Raw genomic sequence first — 17968 nt, 5'->3', positions numbered from 1 at the left:
ATCAGCTTTTTATCCAATTTGTAATGAAAATTACTAATGGAAATAATACACACAAAATAAAGACAATGGCCCAGACTGCACAGAGTCAAAGTTGTAGTTGCAATAAAAGAAAAAACTGTTTGGACAATCACATCATTTTACAAAAATCAGAGCTATAAAATTGTGGCTTGGGAATACTGAGCTTGTAAAAAGTATTAATGACAAAAAAAAAAAAAAACCAAACCCAAAATAGCAGATTTCTGTTAGAATTTGATATGGACAAAAAAAAAAAAAAATCTTACCAAAAAATCAAATCTTCATTGTAAATTTACATGAAGAACTAATCCTGATAAGAAACAATCTCATTAAAATAACAAAGGAAAATGAGGGCCTACCTGGTGGCGCAAGGGGTTAAGACACAACCTATGAAGCTATCCACAGCCACTGTGGCATGAGTTCGATTCCCGGCTGGCTAGGGAGCAACACCCATAGCGCAGGAGACCTCAGCTGACTCACCTGCTGCTCCCCTCAGCAGTGTATTTCAGTCAGTCTACCTGTTCTGTTTCCCACTCTGTCTCTGGTGAATCCTCTCACCCTCCACACCTCTGGCCTGTACCCCAGTTCTTTTATGCATAAATAAATAAATCTTTAAAAAAAAAACAAAGGAAAATGAAAAAACAAAAACTGGAAGTAGTTTAATTGTAAAGAATTTGATCAAAGAATTAAATTAGCCTAATGGTGCTTACAATGAAAACATCTTCATAATCATATTGTTAGTATAATTGTGATTAAAATGCTTGTGTTAGTATATAGAGTAAAAATGTTCTTGATGTCAAAACTATGGAGTCTCACCTCTGCAGACAAAATACCTGTGACAATAAATTTATTCACTATTTTATTAATATATGTATTTATATATATTTTGAGTGGGGTGAGTAAAGTAGAAACTGGAAAAGAAAATTTGATAACTGAAAAATGTATGTAAAAATGCTATGACTACCATTAAAAGAGAAATGGTATGTTTAGATAAATAACTGCCTTTCACAGATAAAAAGTTAAAATATTTAATATATAATGTCTCTCACAAATCAATATGAGAAGACAAATACTCTAAGAGACATATGGGGAACTAGTCTTCGAGAAAAAGGCAACTAAAATTATGTAGAAATGTTTAACAGCATTAGTTGGCAATTAGAGAAATAACAGTCTTTAAAAACAAAGCACACTCTTACACATTGCTGGCATGCATGAAAACTTGTACAACCTGTCTGAAGGGCAGGAGAACATATATATTAAAAGACTTATGAAAATGACTCAACAATTCACATTTAAGAATTTATCCATATCTACTTGCTCTCTTTGGCAGCACCCATACTAAAAAGAATTTATCCATACCCAAGAATAATCAGTGCAGTAGGCAAAGATGAATGCTCAAGGATACTCCTTACAACATTATTCATAAAAACAAAAACACAGAAATAACAAAAACACCCTATAACAAGGGCTTGCTTAAATAAAATGATGACTCCAACAATGAAATTCTATTATACATTGAATTAATGTTTTAGATCAATATTTATTGATATGAAAGGACATTAATAATACTATCATATGAGAGTCACAAGTTACAAATGAGGTCTACAATGTGATATCATCTTGATACAAAATGAATGGAATGTTATACAAAATCTATCTCTGGGTGGTGAAATGATGGGTGTTTATTTCTTCCATTTGGTTTTCTATATTTCCTAAATTAAATACATGAATATAGATTGCTTTTATCATGAGAAAAAAATTATAAGCTTTAAGCTTTAAGTACGTAAAATACACTTAATTGCAATTAGAAGAATGTTTTGTTTTGTTTTGTTTTGTTATTAGCATTTGATGTAGGATTCCTTAAGTTATTTACACCATTCTCTTTCTAGTGAAAAATAAATACTTTATAAAAGTGCTACAACCACCTCCTTCTAACCCCATCCCACACCTCACTTCCCATTTTTCATTCCCACCACTCTAAAAGTTAACTAGACTAGTTAAGTGGCCCATGACAGGTAAACAATGAAATTCATTTCAACTCAAATAAAAAGTTAAATGATATATATGTATTTGACCTGCTTGAACCAATGCATTTATATGAGTATCAATGTTAACATATAAGACTCTATAAAAAACAATGGTTTATTATTTGCATATCCAGGTGTTCCTTAATATTTCCAACTTCCTTTGCAAATAAATAAAGTTTTCCTGATTTTATTTACATATGGTTGTTCTAACTCTGAATTGTTCACGAAGATAACAAGAAATGTGTTTGAACATTTTTGAACATGTAGATTTAAGCAGATTTTAAATGAATTAGTGAAAAAGTCCCAGAGTAGTTTTTCTATTTTTAAAGAAAACTTTTATTTTGGAATTGTGAAGGACTATCTCAGCACATTTCTAACCCACTAGTCCATTTGTGCTTTGCTTTTCTTGCCTTTCTAATTTCAGCTTTCACTCTGAATAGTCTAAAAGTAAAATACTTCTCATATGGCAAAAACAATGTTCTGCGTTATCTAGGCTCCATAAAGAATATCATTTTGGATGCCACAAGTTTTTGCCTTTTCAAACTTTCTATGTCAAGCTGTAATTTTCCTCTTCTAGTTTTATCCAGATCCTTCAAATTAACAACACAGGAAACTAAACAGGAAGTTACATTTCTCTGATCTAGAAAATTAGGAGGAAGATGGGGAACAGATGAGAAAACTAAATTAGGAGAAGGAAGTCACCATATTTTGTTTCTGTTAATCAAAATCATATATTCAACCCCCCCGCCCTTAGGATCCTGACCAAAAAGATCAAGCATCAGAAAGAAAATGCAGTGTATTTTTCCAGCTGTCTACAGGTCATAAGGAAAGGAACAAAACAACTATTTCCTATATCCACTGATAGTTCAAAATCTATTTAGAAAGAGATCCACAAAAAATTTAAGCATAGTTCCTAACTCATGCTTTAAAGGAAGATTGATGTATAATTTTAGTAACAAAAAAAGAAAGAAAATTTAGTCCATATGCCTTGACTTACTCAAATATCAACATATTTGAAAATACCAACACATTTGAAATGGCAATAATAACTGTTTCCATAGCAAATACAATACACAAAAGGAACAGATTTTTGCTTTGGTTTCATGAATATTATTTGGAGGCAGCTTTGTTTAAGAAGCTAATCAGGACTAACCCAGTTTAGTTGACAAAATCAGTGGCCTCCACACTTTGAGATTTCACAATGCAGTCAAGTTTCCCAAATGAATGAATGAATGCATGAATGAATAAACTGGAGCGGAAGTTATCGACTTTTCATTTTACCAATGAAGATACACAAAAGCTCAACCATGATCAACACACAATTATTCCATAAGAGAAAGACTATTTTAAACAGAAAAAAAGCAGGAAGGGAATAATTTCATAATAAAAGTTCTTCAGTGGAAATTAGTTTTATGGAAAAAATTACTACTTTTTTTCAGGACATATTCTAGTAAAACATAATAAACCAGCATTTGGGAACCAAAGAGAACCATATAGGATTGTTTAAAGAAATCAACTTTTAATTTCCGTATAAGCTAACTAAGTTTTATTGATCTGTTTCAGAGCCCAAGACAGTGTGTTAAAATACAGTTTTTTGCTACCCATGAATTCACTGTTTATTTTATCTATTCAACAAATGCTTCCTGTTGTCTGTTATATTCTAGCCAAGGATTGAGATTATGAAACAAAGTAAGATTATCTCTTCCCTATGAAGCACTGAAAGAATTACAATTCAAGACAAAAAATCATAAGAGTGCACAAATAATTCAGGAGAGCTAAGGGTGGGGCAGGGAAAGCTGCATGGAAGAGGTGGCATTTGAGGTACCTATTAACAGATTAGATTTCTGTAGCCCTTGTTGGGCTAGTGGAGAGTATTGTGAAAGGAAGTTAATAAAATGAGCCAAACTAGTAAATCTTGGAAAAGTTTAAATATGTGCAATGCTTGAGAGTAACTTGGCTTGATGTACTTGGGAGAGTGCTGGGGAAACATTAATATAAAGATGGGTCATTTTGCAGAAGTTCTTCAAAGTCAAGGCAAATGTTTAGACTGAATCGAATAAGTAAGGTGTAGCCACAAAGCAGGCGGGTGGGGATGGAAAGATCCCTGGCTTTGAAATCAGGAGCCACAAGTGTCAGCTCTAGTCCCATGAAACCTTAACTTCTCTGAGCCTCCATAAGATTAATGTCTATGTTATGTGTTTATTATATGATTGGATTAAATAAGATGCAGTATGCAAAAGACCAAGAACAATGTCAGATACAGAATCTGAAATCACTAAAGTTTGCTGACTATTTGTGGAATCATTTAAGGTGAGCTTAGGGAAGTTTATTACCTGAACCTGTGGATTCAGAAAGAGAGGAATTGAGTGAGTGTGAATGAGAGGCAATGAGACCTTCATGCAAATGAAAAATAAAACGGAAGGACAGGTAGTTGGACTCCTTGGCTGGAGTGAAGAGAGAGGAAAAAGGCCCAAGAATAACACAAGTGAAACAGAAAATGGAATCAGCCAAGCGAGAGGGAAGAGTGGTGAGTCTGATCATGTTGAATCGGAGGTCCTAGTCCTGTATCTGGGTGGAAAGGTCCAGCAGGTTTTAGGAAGTTATTGAGGAGAGGAGTCAGAAGCTGAGATACCTGTTAGGGAATGAACTGCACAGGGAAGAGACTTGGAGCCAAAATCATCCTTGTGACCCCAAGAGCAGGAGCGTAGAGGAAGGAGGGTGCCAAGGACTGGGGCCTGAGAACCTCTCCTGGGCCGTGGGGCAAAAAAGGAGGGGGCAGGCAGCAAAGGGGATGGAATGTGTGAGAGACAGCCAGGTGCTGCAGGGGCCCGTGGCCCTGAGAAAGGACGTGTGAAGAAAAAGGGCACCCAGAAGTGCCATATGCCACAGAGGCCAAAGAAATAAGAGCACAGGAGTCACACCACCAAGGAGATCCCTGAGGACTTTAGTGAGAACAGTTTAGCAGTGTGGTGGGAACAGAAGCCACATTGTCAGGCAAGATGAAGAGGTTAAAAAATATTAACCTATATTTTGAATAGTAAAGAGACATAGGAATCAAAGGTACCAAAGCCCACGAAGAAAAAAACTGGCTCTCTCACTATTCCTCCAGCTTCTCGAACACCCAGGGCTATTCCATGGAAATAGATGTCTTTTTCGAATACCACACTGAAGCTTACTGTGCTGCGGCTTTCTTTTTGCTTGACCATATGATCGCATGACGCCTTGGAGGTCCCTCCATATCACACAAGGGGCCTGGATGTGGTATCATCTGTCCTCTCCTCTACTGGTGAACATTTGGGGAGGAATTAGGCAACTTCTAATATATTTCCAACGTGAGCCATATATATAGGACATCTATATACTTTGCTAGGTTATATCAGGCAGCTGCCTAGCAATCAGGATTTCAATCTTTAAAGCAGGAGTTACTTTTCAGAAAGCGTTAGGGTGGGTTTGTGCAGAAAGGCAGGGAGAGGTTAAAGAGTAGGAAATGGGGGCCCTCCCTGGTGGCACAAGGGGTTAAGATGCAACCTATGAAGCTGTCCGCAGTTTTTGCAGCACCAGTTTGATCCCTGGCCAGGGAGCAACCTACATGGCGCAGCAGACCTCTCCTGTCTCGCCCACTGCTCCCCTCAGCAGTGTATTTCAGTCAGTCTGCCTGTTCTGTTCCCTGCTCTGTCTCTGGTGAATCCTCTTTTTTTTTTTTTTTTTTTCTGGTGAATCCTCTTACCCCCCTATACCTCTGGCCTGGTTCTTGTATGCATAAATAAATAAATCTTTAAAAAAAAGTAGGAAATGGGATTCTCCCATGAGGGTAGGGGCCTTCCAAAAAATTGGAAGGACCTATGTAGAAGTTTGCACTAATATAAAAGAAAATTCTGGCAATACATCTGTGAGGGTTTCCCGTTATCAAGGAATTACCAGACAAAGGTTGTTAAACTCTTGACCAGTAACAAGCATTAATTTACATGAACAGTGTGATGTATCATTTTTCTTTTTAACCAAAACTCTTCAGTCATTTGTAATGGCTTTTCAGTAAAGTACATTTAGCAAGAAGCACTGGAAAACTGATTCATCTCTAGGAATAGATGTCTGTTTCAAGTGCTACTGAAAGCAATGCTGATGGACATGTAATAATAAATGTAGCTGTTATTTAAAAAATAGAACTTTAGAGATAGGGGGATGGATGCAGTTGTTGGAAAACATGGAAGTCCTAGCACTAAAGTCAACCAGAAGATGTCATTCCTTTTATTGACATTTTAAATTATTTTCTTTTGAAATAATTTTGGATTTCATAAAAATTGCAAGTATCTTTTCTATATATATACCATTTACCCATCTTTCTAGAATATTAAGATATCACAGAAATTGACATTATTCAGTTGGTTATCAGATTTCTTTTTTTTTTTACTTACATTTGCCTACTGTTGACAAATGTATTTTTTTATTTTTATTTTTTTTTAAATAATAAATTTTATTTTTATATTCCCCATACAATTGCAACCCCCCCATTCTGACCCCAATCCCTCCCCTCCCGCCCCCCCCCCCCCCCACAGTGTCTCTGGTTCATAGTTTTTTGTTGATTTTGATTTTCACTTTCTTATAGTTATTCATTTTCCTGGTCCCTTATTTAAGTTTTCTAGATTCCTGCTATGAGTGAGACCATCCGGTATTTTTCTTTTTCTTTTTGGCTTATTTCGCTGAGCATGATCCCTTCCAGCTCCATCCATGTTGCTGCAAATTGCATGTGTTTATCTTTTTTGAATGCTGAGTAATATTCCATGGTATATATGTACCACATCTTCTTGATCCAGTCATCTATTTTTGGGCATTTGGGCTGTTTCCAAAGCTTAGCTATTGTAAATAGTGCTACTATAAACATAGGGGTGCAGGTGTTCTTTGGAATTGATGTTTCTGTGTCCTTTGGGTAAATACCTAGGAGTGGAATTGCTGGATCATATGGAAGCTCTATGTTTAGTAGGTCAAGAAATCTCCACACAGCTCTCCATAGTGGTTGGACCAGTTTGCACTCCCACCAACAGTGCAGAAGAGTTCCTTTTTCTCCACACCCTCGCCAACATTTGTTGTTGCTAGTTTTTTTAATATGTGCCATTCTCACTAGTGTAAGATGGTATCTCATGGTAGTTTTGATTTGCATTTCCCTGATTACAAGTAATGTTGAACATTTTTTCGTATGCCTGTTGGCCATTTGCATTTCCTCTTCAGAGAAGTTTCTTTTTAGCTCTACTGCCCATTTTTTGACTGGATTATTTTCTTTGTTGTTGTTGAGTCTCATCAGCTCTTTGCAGATTTTTGTGATCAGTCCTTTATCATTAGTGTTGGGTGCAAAAATGTTCTCCCAGTTACTGGGGTTTCTCTTTGTTTTTGTTCTTGTCTCTTTTGCTGTGCAGAAGCTCTTTAATTTGATGTAGTCCCAGCTGTTTATCTTTGCCTTCACTATCACTGCTTTGGGTGATGTGTCTGTAAAGATGTCTTTGATGTGCAAATCACGTAGTGTTTTGCCTATATTTCCTTCTATATATTTTATGATTTCAGGTCTTATATCTAGTTCTTTAATCCATTTTGAGTTGATTTTTGTGTATGGTGTGAGGTAGTGGTCAAGCTTCATTCTTTTGCATGTAGCGACCCAGTTTTCCCAGCACCATTTATTGAACAAACTTTCTTTGCTCCAATGCATAGTCTTTGCTCCTTTGTCAAAGATTAGTTGACCATAAATCTGTGGGTTTATTTCTGGATTTTCTATTCGATTCCATTGGTCTGTATGTCTGTTCTTGTTCCAATACCATGCAGTTTTGATGATTATGGCTTTGTAGTATAGTTTGAAGTCTGGGAGTGTGATGCCTCCATTCCCTTCTTTTTTTTTCAGGAGAGCTTTGGCTATTCGGGTTTTTTTGTGATTCCATATGAATTTCATCAATAATTGTTCTATTTCTTTGAAGAATGACATTGAAATTTTGATTGGAATAGCATTGAATCTGTAGATTGCTTTTGGTAGGATGGCCATTTTAATAATGTTTATTCTTCCAATCCATGAGCAGGGGATGTCTTTCCATTTCTTTGTGACAAATGTATTTTTAAATTCAGTTATAGATCCATTAGTACTAGTTGTAGTAGTAGTCTCATATTTTCTTTTTTTTTTTAAATAATAAATTTTATTTTTATATTCCCCATAATGGAAGCTGCCAAATGTTCACCAGAAGAAACCAGAAGGCAGAGAAGTGACATGCATTCCCCCAAATCACATGGCAGAATGGTATGGGGTCCTTACTCCCAGCCAGTGTTCTATTCCTCGCAGCATCCTGCCCTGCCTCAATGATGTTAAAATGGCAAAAGCTTTGTCTATTATTGGCGACTTAGGGGGCTTGGTTTAAGCAGGGAATAAATAAAGGAAAAATGTTTCAGAGAGTGGGAAATAGGTGCTGTACCTGGGAACTTGAGGGCCAGGTTTCTCTTTTCGGTTTTTACAGTGACTCATAGGAGACTGGGAAATTCTGTGGCTCCAGTTATACCTTTGGCATTAGTCCGCACAGGTCTTGCTGGAATTATTGTGAAGGTGGATGAGGTAATACTTATAAAATTCTGTCAGTTATTCAGATGAAAGCCACACGTGTGTCTAGAAATGATAGAGTGTCAGATATACAGCACAGAATTTTCTATTCCATATTGCTTTATTAAATACTGCTATACTTCAGCCAATTAAACATCTCATGTAATCTGTCAGCTAAGCATTCTTACCATTGTCCCCCACGCCCACCCCGGCCATTCTTAATTTGGCTAACTCAAAATTTACTTATTCTAGTCCCTCGATGTTCAAAAATACAAGTCTTCACCAATTACCTAAGTCATTTGCACTTTGCTTTCTCAAGTTGCCGGGTAAGGACAATGATAGGGCTGTGGTGAGGATTAAATAAATCAATACATGTAGAATGGGACCTTGCCATAGAATGTGTTCAATAAGAGTCAGATACCATAGGCGCAGGGAATGAAGGTGCTAATAGTATATGTATATGCACTTTCAATTAAAAAATATAACATGAGGTCTCACTGTAGTGATCCTTGTTTCTGGGGGGATATAACAAACATTTCTTGAGGTAAAGTTGCAAGATTTTTAGCCTCTGGAAAAGGAGACATAACAAGGGAGGAGAGCTGGGCTGCTCAGACCCTACAATATCCACATTTCCTCATTAACAATTTGCCTCCTTGGGTCTCCCCGGTGGCGCAGCGGTTGAGTGCTGGGTTGTGAAGCTGCCGGCGACGTCTGCGGCGCAGCGGTTCGATCCCCAGCTGCTCCCCGGCCACCGGAGGAGGGTCCCACATGGCGTGCAGACCTCTCCTGCCGCCCGCTGCTCCCCTCAGCAGTGTACTTCGGTCCTTCTGCCTGCTCTGCTCCCCGCTCTGGCTCTGGTGAATTCTCTCACCCTCCCGCGCTTCTGACTGTACCCAGTGCATGTATAAACAAAACAAACAAACAAACAAACAAACAAATAAATAAATAAATAAAAACATGCCTCTATAAAAAAAAAAAAAAAAAAGAATAGATTTAAAAATTTGCCTCCTCAGCTATCTTGTTCAACATTGCATCCTCAGCACTCAGGTGTTCAACCAACATTGACTAACAAATGAATGAATAAATTTATGAATCTATCCAAAGACAGAGAAACAGACGGTGGCCATAAGAAAGGAAGTCTGGATGCAACTGGGGATTCTCCAGGAGCAAAGGAGAGAAACTTAAAAAAAAAAAAATAGTGGGATTCTATAATCATAACTGTTGCCTGGAGATAAAGGGAATAAATGGGGGGAAGACGGGCCTCCCCAGTGGCACAGCAGGTTGAGTGCTGCCCTGTGAAGCTGTCTGCATCCTCTGCAGCGCAGGTTCGATTCCCATCCGGCCAGGGAGAAACCCACATGGCGTGGCAGACCTCTCCTGTCTCACTCACTGCTCCCCTCAGCAGTGTTTTTGATCCATCTGCCTGTTCTTCTCCCTGCTCTCTCTCACCCTGAATTCTCTGAATTCTCTCACCCTCCCACGCCTCTGATCTGTACCCCCATTCTTGTATAAATAAATAAATCTAAAAAAAATGGGGGGAGAGCTGTGCAGGTGGACAAGGTGTCCCAAAGCATCAATGTTTTTGTTTTTAATGAAGTCAGATATCTTAAGAAGGCAATAGAGGGCATTTCTTTTTGACAGGGGTGTTCTGCAGAGATTTCTAGTTTTTAAAAGGGATCATTCTGAAGGTGTCACAAAGAACACCCTATTAAAGTGTCTGTCTGCCTGAAAATGAATCCTTCTTCTTTGTACTCAGGGTGTTCCTCTCTTAATAATAGCCTCCCAGGATGACCCCAGGTTTCACAGCTCCCTGAGAGTAAAAGCGCCTTTGTGTAGGCACCTTTCCCCATTTCTAGACATACTCCTCCCCAGCTGGGGTGTAATACCATCGCTACTAAGTGCATCACCATTGACTCAAGGAACAAGTCAGAACAACTGTCTTTGTTTCCTTCTCTTCCTCATTGTGTTTATTTAGGTTGAAAGAGTTTTCAGTAAAATTCAACAAGCATTTACCAGCACCCATTATGTATGAGCAAAGCAAACTGCTTGGTCACACGTAACATAAAGTTGATTAGGCATGGTTTCAGGTCTCGAGAATCTTGCATTGGCTTGCAGATCATTTTAATGACTGCTGAAATGTTTCAATATTTCTCTTCAACCTTTCCAGATGATAGGTTTCTAATTTGAGTAGGTGTTCTAGAACTCAGTTGAAGGTGAATTTGAGCTCACTGGGGTTTTACAGAAGTCCCTAAGAAACCTTCCTGACCCCTCCACCCAGTTGTCCTCTGCCCTACAGCAGTCACAACACTTCTCTCTATTCTGATGTGTTGTTTCTTTATGCATCTGTCTGCCTCCATAATCAGGGATGGAACAGATACAGGGGATGGTGTCTGAGAAGTGAAGCCAGAGACTCCTGCCTATTTTTAGAGACAGTCTCAGGATCAAGGATCAATTTTGGTCATGCAACTTAATCTCTATGACCCTCCGTTCTGCATCTAGAAGTATCCACATGATAATTTTATTATTCCCAAGGCAAAAGGTATTGTCCATGAGAACTCCTCTATTAATATCCAGCAAATTCTTGAAAAATAATGTCAACCACCCCGTGTTGCATTAGTCACACTCACATACTTTTCTTAGCCTAGATGGTTAGCAAGACTTACCTGTATCGTCTGACTAGTTTCAGACTGGATTGTTTGTAGGGGTTAAATAGGATCAGTGGGATCAACTTGCTGGTGGAGCTCCCTTTTCAGGTAATAGTACCCAAAGCCCCTCCCCCCATTCTTTATATGTCTCAAGGGCAGGTAATACCAGAAGGTTCCTAGAAGTTAAAACATGGGCTTTGGGTCAAAATCTTCGGTGTGCTAATGTACAAAACTGTGTGAAGACTTTGAGAGTAAGCTTTAAAACAGTTCACTGCAATATCCATTCTTTTTTTTTTTTAAGATTTATTTATTTGTACAAGCACTGGATACAGTCAGAAGCGAGGGAGGGTGAGAGAATTCACCAGAGCCAGAGTGAGGTGCAGAACACGCAAAGTGATGAAATACACTGCTGAGGGGAGCAGCGGACGCAACAGGAGAGGTCTGTTGCACCATGTGAGACCCTCGCCGGCTGCAGGCAGCTTCGCAACCCAGTGCTCAACCGCTGCACTACCAGGGGAGGCCCCGCAATATCCATTCTTAATCCCTAAACATTAATTGGGCAACTACTATGGGGCTCGACATCAGACCCTTACTGGAGATAGAGCTGTCATCAGTGGTTAGGACAGTAGAGGGACTGAGATTGCCAGACAGTGTGGCAAATGCTATCACAGAAATAAGAACAGGGTGTTCTGGGAACAGTAGGGTAGACCCCTATGTGACAGCCCTGAATGGGAGCGTGTCAGGAGCTGTCAGGGAAGCCTTCCTGGAGGAAGAGATTACTGTGAAGAGGATTGACTCTTCACAGCTTACTTAGGAGCAAGCCAGGTGAAGAGGGAGCTCACAGAGCAAGGACACAGAGATCAGAGAAGCTCGCCCCTCTGGAAAACTGCGGTTCTGACAAAATAAAGCCATAAAGATTTGTAGATGCCAGATGACAGGTGTGCTTGCTTTATGAACGAATATATGCTTTATCTGGAGGGTCGGGGAGGCACTTATAACTGTGCCCCCTCACTTAGGGCGTTTCCGGAGAGAGCATCGACTTGAGAAGTATCTGGATGTAATAAAATGAATACGACTGTCGAGTTTCACTGAGCCTTACTCTTCCTTAAGCCCGTCATTTAATCAAATCACCTCTAAAATTTCGTGCTCCACTAGCGAGCCCTCACGGGAACTTGGGGTTCTCAACAGGCTTATGCCCATCAAGTTCGCGGCAGAGTGTGTGTCACGAAATGAGCATTTCCATACCTATCCGTTCGTGTAGTCAAACTATGAAACTACAGCTAGGCCTCGCTCTCCTCGCTTCCTGGCCTTTCCTCTTTCAGCCGTGCAGGAGGCGGCGGGCACACAAACGCCACGGCCGCGAGGACGCCCCCCGGGCGAGCCTCCGAGGTGCCGCTAAGAAGCCGCCGCCCCGCGAAGGGGCGCGGGCGCGGAGCCGGCCGGGCATGCTCAGTGGGCCCGGCGGGCGGGGGGCGGCGGGCGGCGGGCGGCGGCGGGGCGGGGCGGGACGGGGCGGGACGGGGCGGGACGGAGCGGGGCGGGGGCGGCCGCCGGGGCGGCGCGAGGGCGCATGCTCAGTGCCCGCATCTGCTCCCTCCATCCAGTGCCGCAGCCGGAAAACCGCAGCGGCGGCGGCAGCGGCAGCGGGCACGGATCGCGCCCGGCGGCCCCGGGGGAGGCTACCCGGGCCTGGCCGAGTGGCAGGAACTGGAGACGGGGACTTAACGGCCTCGCGAGGCCCCCGCCTTGGCCGTCGGCGGGGCCGTCTGCGCGACGTCGGCGGAGCCGGAGGGGACGGCGACGGGCGGGGAGCGCCGAGGGGGGGCCGCAGGATTTTGACGTCCTCCCGGGCTCGGTCTCCCGCCCGCCGGGCCGGGCTGCGCCGGGTGGGCCGCCCGCGCCCGCTCGTCCCTCCGCCCGCCCGCCCGGGGCCCGAGGGGTCTCCCGGCTCCGAGGGAGGGGAACAGGGAGGCGGGGGCGCGCGGGCTTGGCGATGGCGGGGACGTTTTCCACAACGTGATTGTTAAGGGCTCCCCCCACCCCCCCTTAAAATTCCGGGCCCTTCCAGCCTCCCCCTCCCCCCAGCCCGTGTGACTGAACGGAGACAAAGGGGAGGCGGCCGCGCTCACACCCGCGCTCGCGGGCGGGGGGATCGCAGGGGCGCCCCGCGGGCCGGACGGGCGGCCGGACGGACGCGCGGACCCGGCGCCGCCACATTCCTATGCCCGGGAGGAGCGGCGGCGGCTCCCGCGGGAGGCGGCCGGCTCGCGCCGCGGACAGCTGAGCTCCTCCTCCCGCGTCGCCGCCCGGGCCGGCCTCGCCCGGGCGCCGACGGTGGGAGCTGCTCCCGGTCCCCCGCCGATCCCCGCGGCGCCGAGGCCACACCATGTGAAGGGCAGAGCCCGGACCTCCCGAGGAGCCGCCGTGAAAGATGGGGGATGCTGCAGACCCCCGGGAGATGAGAAAGACGTTCATTGTTCCAGCCATCAAGCCCTTTGACCACTATGATTTCTCCAGGGCCAAAATCGCCTGCAATCTGGCCTGGCTGGTGGCCAAAGCCTTTGGGACAGGTAAGCGATGGCTTCGCTTCCCTCTTCCCCCTGTAGGATCTTCACATTCCGGTTTTTTGTTTCCGACCGTCAGATTCCCCTCCATGCGTGTCTTCTCACGGCCTCAGGGAGGTGATGGAAGAGTAGGCAGGAAGAGAAATCAGATTTGGTTTTAAATCTGAGTGCCCTTGAATGGTCAGGTGGGAGGGACTTGGTCACATTTCTGGTTTTTGTTTTGTTTTGTTTTGTTTTTGGATAGCAAAAGTGTTTGCTTTTTTATTGAGCAATTTTGACATGTTTTTCCTTAGGGTGGGATATCTTCGTCATTGCTGCATACATTTCCCCCTGTTATAATCGTGGTTACAACACCAAGAAACCTGAGTTGGTTTCTTGATTATTGGAAGAGGTTGATGGCACAGAGCAAGAACTATGTTGATTTTGACATCTTGATGATGGCTGCTGTTCAGGCTCTGCACGCTGTAAGGTGGCTTGTGTCGAAATGCGGTATCAGTGTCGTTCTTCCCTGCACGTTTCAGGCTCTATCCATCCAGTTATTTAAAAGCAATATTTAGCTACTACGGCAGTTAGCTAAATGCATTTCGTATTGTCAGTTATATTCCTTTATTCCAAATGTATTTGGGCTTCATAAATTAAAAGAAACAAAAACTCCTTCGGATTTTTTTCCTAACAGAAGAGTTTTTGAGGGCTGGTACTGTTGACATAAGTGTATAATGCAGAAGCAATTAAACACTCCCTCCCTTACTCAGTCTTTGCAAAATAACAGGAAAAGGGCCTCCTGTTGTAATTCCTTAACTGTTGCTATAGGAGCCCATGTTATGGAATGCTGAAAAGCTTAGTGAGTTTTTCGTGTGAAGATAAATGTTCCTGTAAGGTAATTTTGTCAGATAACTTGAAGAGTAATTTTGTAATATTTCTGTGCTCTTGTTAATAAATTTTGGATATGTAAAATATTGGTTGAAAAGTGTCTTAGTATTTACTGACTTTTCCTGGATGTTAAATATAAGGCTTTTGGGGGTGGGAGGACAGCTTATTTCCAATTTTGGACTGCGAATATGTGGGTGAGCAGTTTAGTCTTAGTGCTTGAACATACACAGCTGCATGTTTTCAGGACTGCACATTTTAGTTAACTAACAGGTAAATCTCAGTGTTTGGGAATTGGTTGAATTAGTTTTGAGGGAACTTTACATGAACAGTTTTCACTTTATTTAGATTTTCATGCTTTAATATTAAAGTAGATGTTAAAGGTTTTACAACTGGTAGGAGTAAGTATAGTAAGCCAATTCAAAACAGTGTAAAATGTAAAGAATTCTTCAGAACTAAATGTGCAGAGTAGTACATAGGAGGAGACACAGTGTTTCTTCATTTTCTGGCACTGCTGAAATCAGCAGTGAGAATAATAGCAGTATTTTGGTTTTAACTTAAGCATGCTGAAGCTAAGCTCCATTTAGAGGAGAAATGAAAACTATTTTCAGTATTTAAAAAAGAAAGAGGGAAATTTATATAGTGACATGGGAAAGCAGTGTGTACAAAATGGAAGTCAAGGAATAGCGAAGATATTTTCTTCTGAAACTGAGAGGATACTTCCAGTACAGAAGTCAAAATGTTGCTCTGGATTCACAAAGGCTACTCACCAGAAAATGGCCTACTTTCTGGATATATGTCAGGCTGCTTTACTAGATTCTGGGCCATTTGAGGAACACATACTGAACACACCTGAAAAGAAAGGCAGTGAAAGGAATTTAAGATCAATGTAATCTGTCTTGTGCCTGGCACTGTGGTGGCTGCTTTAAGTTAAGTTGTACATTGGGGAGTCACAGCCAGTCTGTGATGCAAGTAGTGTGTTCCCTATTTTAAATACAGGAGGAAGCCACTGCACAGAGAAGTTAACAACTTTTCTATTACACTTTTAGTAAGGGTAGAGATGGATTTTGATTTGACAGATTCCAGAGTCAGGCATCGGGTAGAGGCAAGGGATGCCTGTTAATATACACCAGACCTTTAAATACATTGCTTTATTTATTCCTACTGCAATCCTCTACATCAAGTTTGTTCTCATTTTGCAGATGAGAGAACAAACTCAAATTAATTTGTTTAAGATTAAACATCTGCCAAGTAGTGACTTCTGCTTGCCAGCTCAGGTCTTTCTGTTTCTGAAATCTTTGCAATTTACACTCACTTTGCTGAGAAATCCTTTATCTGTAAGTGTGAGAAATGTGCACATACTGCCTGAAGTCTTTTTTCCCTTTAAAGAGTGGGCATGATTTAGTTGAATATTGTTGGTACTTAGTTACATTTGCCTTGGAAACAGTTGGAATAGGTTAAAAAGATCATTTTCAAAATGGAATGAAAAACAAGTTTAGAAGCATCAAGAAAGTGATTTAGTAACAAGAACTTAATATTTTGTTAAAAATGTCAAGTTTTGTTTATTTAATAAGTTAAATATATATTGGATTGAAAAAAATAAGATTTTAATTTTTTTGATGTAAATAGTTTCATTTACTGCAGAAAAGACAACATATTTTGAAGGCATTACCTAATGCTCATCAGTTAATCATTTTAAAAAATTAGCCCAACTTTAAGTTATGATTTACTGCAATCATTTTTTTTTTAATCATGGGGTCTTCAGGCATTGATCTAATCTTTTTCCATCAGAAACTACCTAACTTTTGAAATTAAAAAAGTCATTTTTTGAACCATATGTTGGAAAAGTCACTTAAAATGGTAGCTGGAAATCAATTGTGGGCAAAGAATGAAGTTATTGAACCATAAAAAATAGAGCACTAAAGCACTGTAATACCTAGAAAGCAGAAGTATTTATTTCATTTGAAGTCTTATGTCAGGAACTTTGACTCATATACTAATTCTTTACACTAAAAAATATCCCAAGTAGCCCAAGTCTTAATAGTTTATTTTATGGAACAATGCAAATATAGTATTGGTCAATTGAAAAACAAGTTTGTTCAGGTGAATTTGAAAAAGTAAACAGATACCCTAAGCATATTGTTAAAGAGGAAGTTAAACTATTTGTCTCTACTAATGTATATTTGAACAGCTTAGCCCATTAAAACAGTTCTATTATAACTGCTTCATGTGTTCTGCTCCTTTAAATCCTTTGGGGAGAGTGGTAGGTGCAAACCCTCTTAGGATACTCTTCCTTACTAAATTCTTGAATTTGGGATTCTTATGACACTTCCTAGTATCAATTTATTATTTCAACTTTATCAACTACCATTCTCTCTTTCACACCATTTAGTAATATAAAGTCATTTGCTATTATTTCTTGTTACATTGCTTTGTATATCCCAACACATTTTGTTGTCAGACGCTCTGACGTGTAACGTGTGTGAAGATTGTGATGGCAGTGAGTAGCATTTTGATTGAGAGACTAATGGCAAGGATGCCAGTATGGGAAGTTACTGAAGGAGTCTGGACAAGAGATTATGAGGGCTTGAAGTAGGGTAGAAATGATCATAAAGTGCCTAATATATATTGAGTACTTACTGTGTGTCAAGGATACTATTATTACAATTTTACTAACGAAGAAGATGAGACCCAGAAGTTTAGGAACCATTCCACACCACACAATGTAGGGAGCTGAGATCTGACCCTGGGAAGTCAGACTTTTATCTACGCAGTCCATCAATGTGCTTTATGGCCAGAGTCATTAATGGAAAAGAAGCAAAAGATAGAAAAAGTGTTGCAGAGATATGATTGCTACTATTTCTAAATGGCTGAATTTGGGGTTTATGGGGAGTGGTTTAAATAAAAAGGAAACGGGATGAGGTCACCTGCGATTTTGAGGAGGAAGCTGCCAGAGCTTTTGAGATTTATGAATTGTGACGTCATTGTTAGAGAAAGCAGCAGATTGGAATGGGAAGTCAGCTTGAACTTAATGTGTTGGCCAGATATCAGAAATCTAATGAAATAGGTAGTTATAAGTGTAGGTATGTAATATGATTGAATTGATGTTAGGAATACCAATTTGGGAATCTTATTTTCTGTAGCAGTGTAATTGAAATTAGAAGTTGGTAAGATCATAGAGGGAGAGAACTTTGAGATAGAATCTAGGGGAGTGAACACTTAGAATGGTTTGGAGGTTGCTGAAGAAGAGGAGGCAAGAGTTAGAGCAATCAGAGTTAGGAAAAG

At 40.9% G+C, this 17968-nt stretch overlaps 1 protein-coding gene and 1 long non-coding RNA gene across 5 annotated transcripts in view; one reads left to right on the top strand and one right to left on the bottom strand.

Annotated features, from left to right (window-relative positions):
- Nucleotides 1–3: 3 nt before the first annotated feature.
- Nucleotides 4–17647, bottom strand: LOC129145050 (uncharacterized). The gene is made up of 3 exons (XR_008550067.1): nt 17611–17647; nt 15454–15535; nt 4–33 (listed from the first exon to the last, which is right to left on the bottom strand). It is a non-coding gene; the product is annotated as an uncharacterized LOC129145050 (long non-coding RNA).
- CAMSAP2 (calmodulin regulated spectrin associated protein family member 2) overlaps nt 12829–17968 on the top strand; it is a 93877-nt gene continuing 88737 nt past the window's right edge. For 2 of the 4 annotated variants that reach the window (XM_037497011.2, XM_037497009.2), the window contains exon 1: nt 12829–13822. In XM_037497011.2, the coding sequence (XP_037352908.1) occupies nt 13684–13822 (139 nt within the window). In that variant the 5' untranslated portion in view covers nt 12829–13683. The remainder of the gene's footprint in view (nt 13823–17968) is intronic. The other 2 variants (XM_037497010.1, XM_037497008.1) reach the window with 1 other exon arrangement.

The sequence above is a fragment of the Talpa occidentalis genome, unplaced genomic scaffold, assembly GCF_014898055.3.
Source record: "Talpa occidentalis isolate TD23 unplaced genomic scaffold, MPIMG_talOcc4v2.1 talOcc4.8, whole genome shotgun sequence".
NCBI classification, from domain to species: Eukaryota; Metazoa; Chordata; class Mammalia; order Eulipotyphla; family Talpidae; genus Talpa; species Talpa occidentalis.
Note: the sequence above shows the minus strand (reverse complement) of the source record. Positions and strands in the feature narration are given on the sequence as shown.